The sequence below is a fragment of the Austrofundulus limnaeus genome, unplaced genomic scaffold, assembly GCF_001266775.1.
Source record: "Austrofundulus limnaeus strain Quisiro unplaced genomic scaffold, Austrofundulus_limnaeus-1.0 Scaffold59, whole genome shotgun sequence".
Lineage (NCBI taxonomy): Eukaryota > Metazoa > Chordata > Actinopteri > Cyprinodontiformes > Rivulidae > Austrofundulus > Austrofundulus limnaeus.
The window spans coordinates 625,393-627,757 of NW_013952461.1; the positions used below are offsets into that span (position 1 = coordinate 625,393).

The following is a 2,365-nucleotide window of genomic DNA, read 5'->3' on the forward strand; positions in this document are numbered from 1 at the left end:
CTGCTCTACCCATATGAGCAGCGAAAACACATTTTTAGACCAAATATTACAGATTTGAACAAATACGCACAAAAACATCAAAATTAGCACAAAAACAGTACTATTTAACATTCTAGACAGTTTATCAGCTAAAAAAAGTTAATTTTGGGGTAAGTTACTCTAAAGAGTTCCCTTTTGATGTCACTTCCTGTTTCACTTCGGCTGAACCAAGTTCAAAAGAAAATATGCCAATTATGTGACAAAATGTGTAAAATCACATATTTTATGCCAAGTTTCCTAAATATAAAGACGTTTTCTTCTACTTTTTGTATTCGAAGGATATCTTTAGATATCTGTGTCTGTGGCAGACATTTTCAATTTGGATTGACTCGTGTTATTATCCCTGCTTACCAGGCTGTTTGTCCAGGATCTGCTGGAATTTGAGCCTCTCGTACTGAACGGCCTGCTGCAGGAGATGAGGCCTCAGGCTCTGGATGGTGAAGTTCACCATGTCGGACTTCATCAGCCCCAAGACACGGAAGATCTCCCTGAGGGCAACAACAAAGAAGTCATTTTTAGTAACATATCATCACTGATTACGAGGAAGAAAGCCACTGCAGCTAACAGATGGACAATAATTGCTACAGCTCAATGAATTTTACAGATTCTGAGCTGAAATGTGGTGTGGTAGTAGCTGAGAGTCATTCACAACACATACTCCAAGCACTAATAGATCATGCAAGATATCCCATTAGACTGCGTCTTGTAGCACTGGTCCAGTTTTCACCTGAGGAGCTCCACAGGTTCCTTGAGGTCCCGCAGACCTCTGATCTCCGGGTCTCGAACCGGGGCACATAAAGACGCCATGGTGTTTATAATAAATCCCGCCAGTCCGTGTAGGTCGAGAGCTCCATGATCCACCTGCTGCTGGATCAGCTCCATGTCCAGAACCTCGTCCAGCTGAGACCTCAGTCTGACGTGTCCGGGCAAAAGCAGCGACTCCAGAGTCTGATGGGAAGCAAAAACTGGATTTAGAAATTAGAATTTGTGCTGCGTTTTTGAAGAAACGTAACGACTCTGGTTGAAGTGGGGGAGGGTTCTTCTGAACGTACAGTTTTGACCTCCTGCAGCAGGACGAGAGCGTGGCTGAAGATTGGAGGATCGCTGCTCAGCTGTTCCTSAAGACCGTCCCAAAACGCCTGGTGGACAATGTCTTTCACTCTGGCCTCCAGGCTAAACCAGGACAAGAAGCGTTAAATTTATTTTACCAGTTCAAGGACAAGTGAAACTTTCTGTTTTTACCTGTTGGTGGGAGGGTTTGGGGGTCTGAAGCAGAAGTCTCTGTTCACCAGGATCTCATGAGCCAGGCTCAGGTTGGAAACACAGTTTTCCAGCTCCATCATGCTGGATAACGAGGCGGTCGGAGGACTCCCTGACACGCACAAAAACACACACGCACAGATAATTAAAACTGCCACGGCGGTAATGATTCAGTGACTAATAGTCTCAGAAGTGATGTAATAAACCTCAGACCTGTAGGAGAGTCGAGTGTTTCCAGACTGGGAAGGTCGTCMGGAGAATCATCTGCAGCCTCTTCTCTCTGATTCGACATTTCTGCAAAACTCTGCAACATTATTCACATCATTCATAAACATCCTATAAAGTCTTTTTTCGTTGAAAAATATAAGAAATTAATATGATTGATAATTTAGAAACTCTTTGAGGAGTGATTTCAAATTATTTAACAGTAGTTGTAAATTTAAAAATTATTAAACAGTAACTTAAGCTTATATTGGTCAGATAACATAATCAAAACAAAGTAGAAAACGTCTGCAAATATGAGCACGGCATGTCCAAACAACACGGCAAACAAACATAAAACTTTCCCCGTTTAAGTGTCATAAATTCATCTACTTGGTTGTAAACTTGTAGCTTCTGTACAGAAACGTGACTAAAATTGGTTTAAAAGTATATTTAATAAAACATATCCATCTTCACGTTTAAGTAATAATTATTGACTTTTTAAATCTTACCCGGTGTTGTTTTGAAAGGCTTATAGTTATATAAGCAGTGTAAGCGGAACTATATCAGCTGTGTAAAAGGTTTAAATCTGGGTGAAACCATTCTGTTTAAAACATGGGGGGGAGGAGCTTAAAAAATATCGAGTTAGCCGTCCAACACTTTTTATAACACTACTTTTACAGTTCGGTTATAGCACAAAGTAAACAGTTGAACAATCTAAATACAAAATAGTTTTGTTTTTACTTCGTAATTATAATGTTAATAAGTCGTTGTCTTTGGTCTGGTCCATTCTCAAATCATAACAGTGGGCGTGGCTACAGCGTAAGTTCCTGCTGCTTCTTGTGTTCAGCAAAAGTACGCAGTA

General features: G+C 40.6%; 1 protein-coding gene across 1 annotated transcript in view; it reads right to left on the reverse strand.

The window, feature by feature from the left end:
* The window catches only part of LOC106518311 (T-complex protein 11-like protein 1), a gene marked incomplete at its 3' end in the record, with an annotated part of 6,050 nt that extends 4,422 nt beyond the window's left edge, over positions 1-1,628 (reverse strand). Inside the window, 5 exon segments of the mRNA XM_014009541.1 lie at positions 391-527; positions 767-987; positions 1,092-1,212; positions 1,282-1,411; positions 1,513-1,628. Coding sequence (XP_013864995.1) covers positions 391-527; positions 767-987; positions 1,092-1,212; positions 1,282-1,411; positions 1,513-1,612 — 709 coding nt within the window.
* Positions 1,629-2,365: the final 737 nt, after the last annotated feature.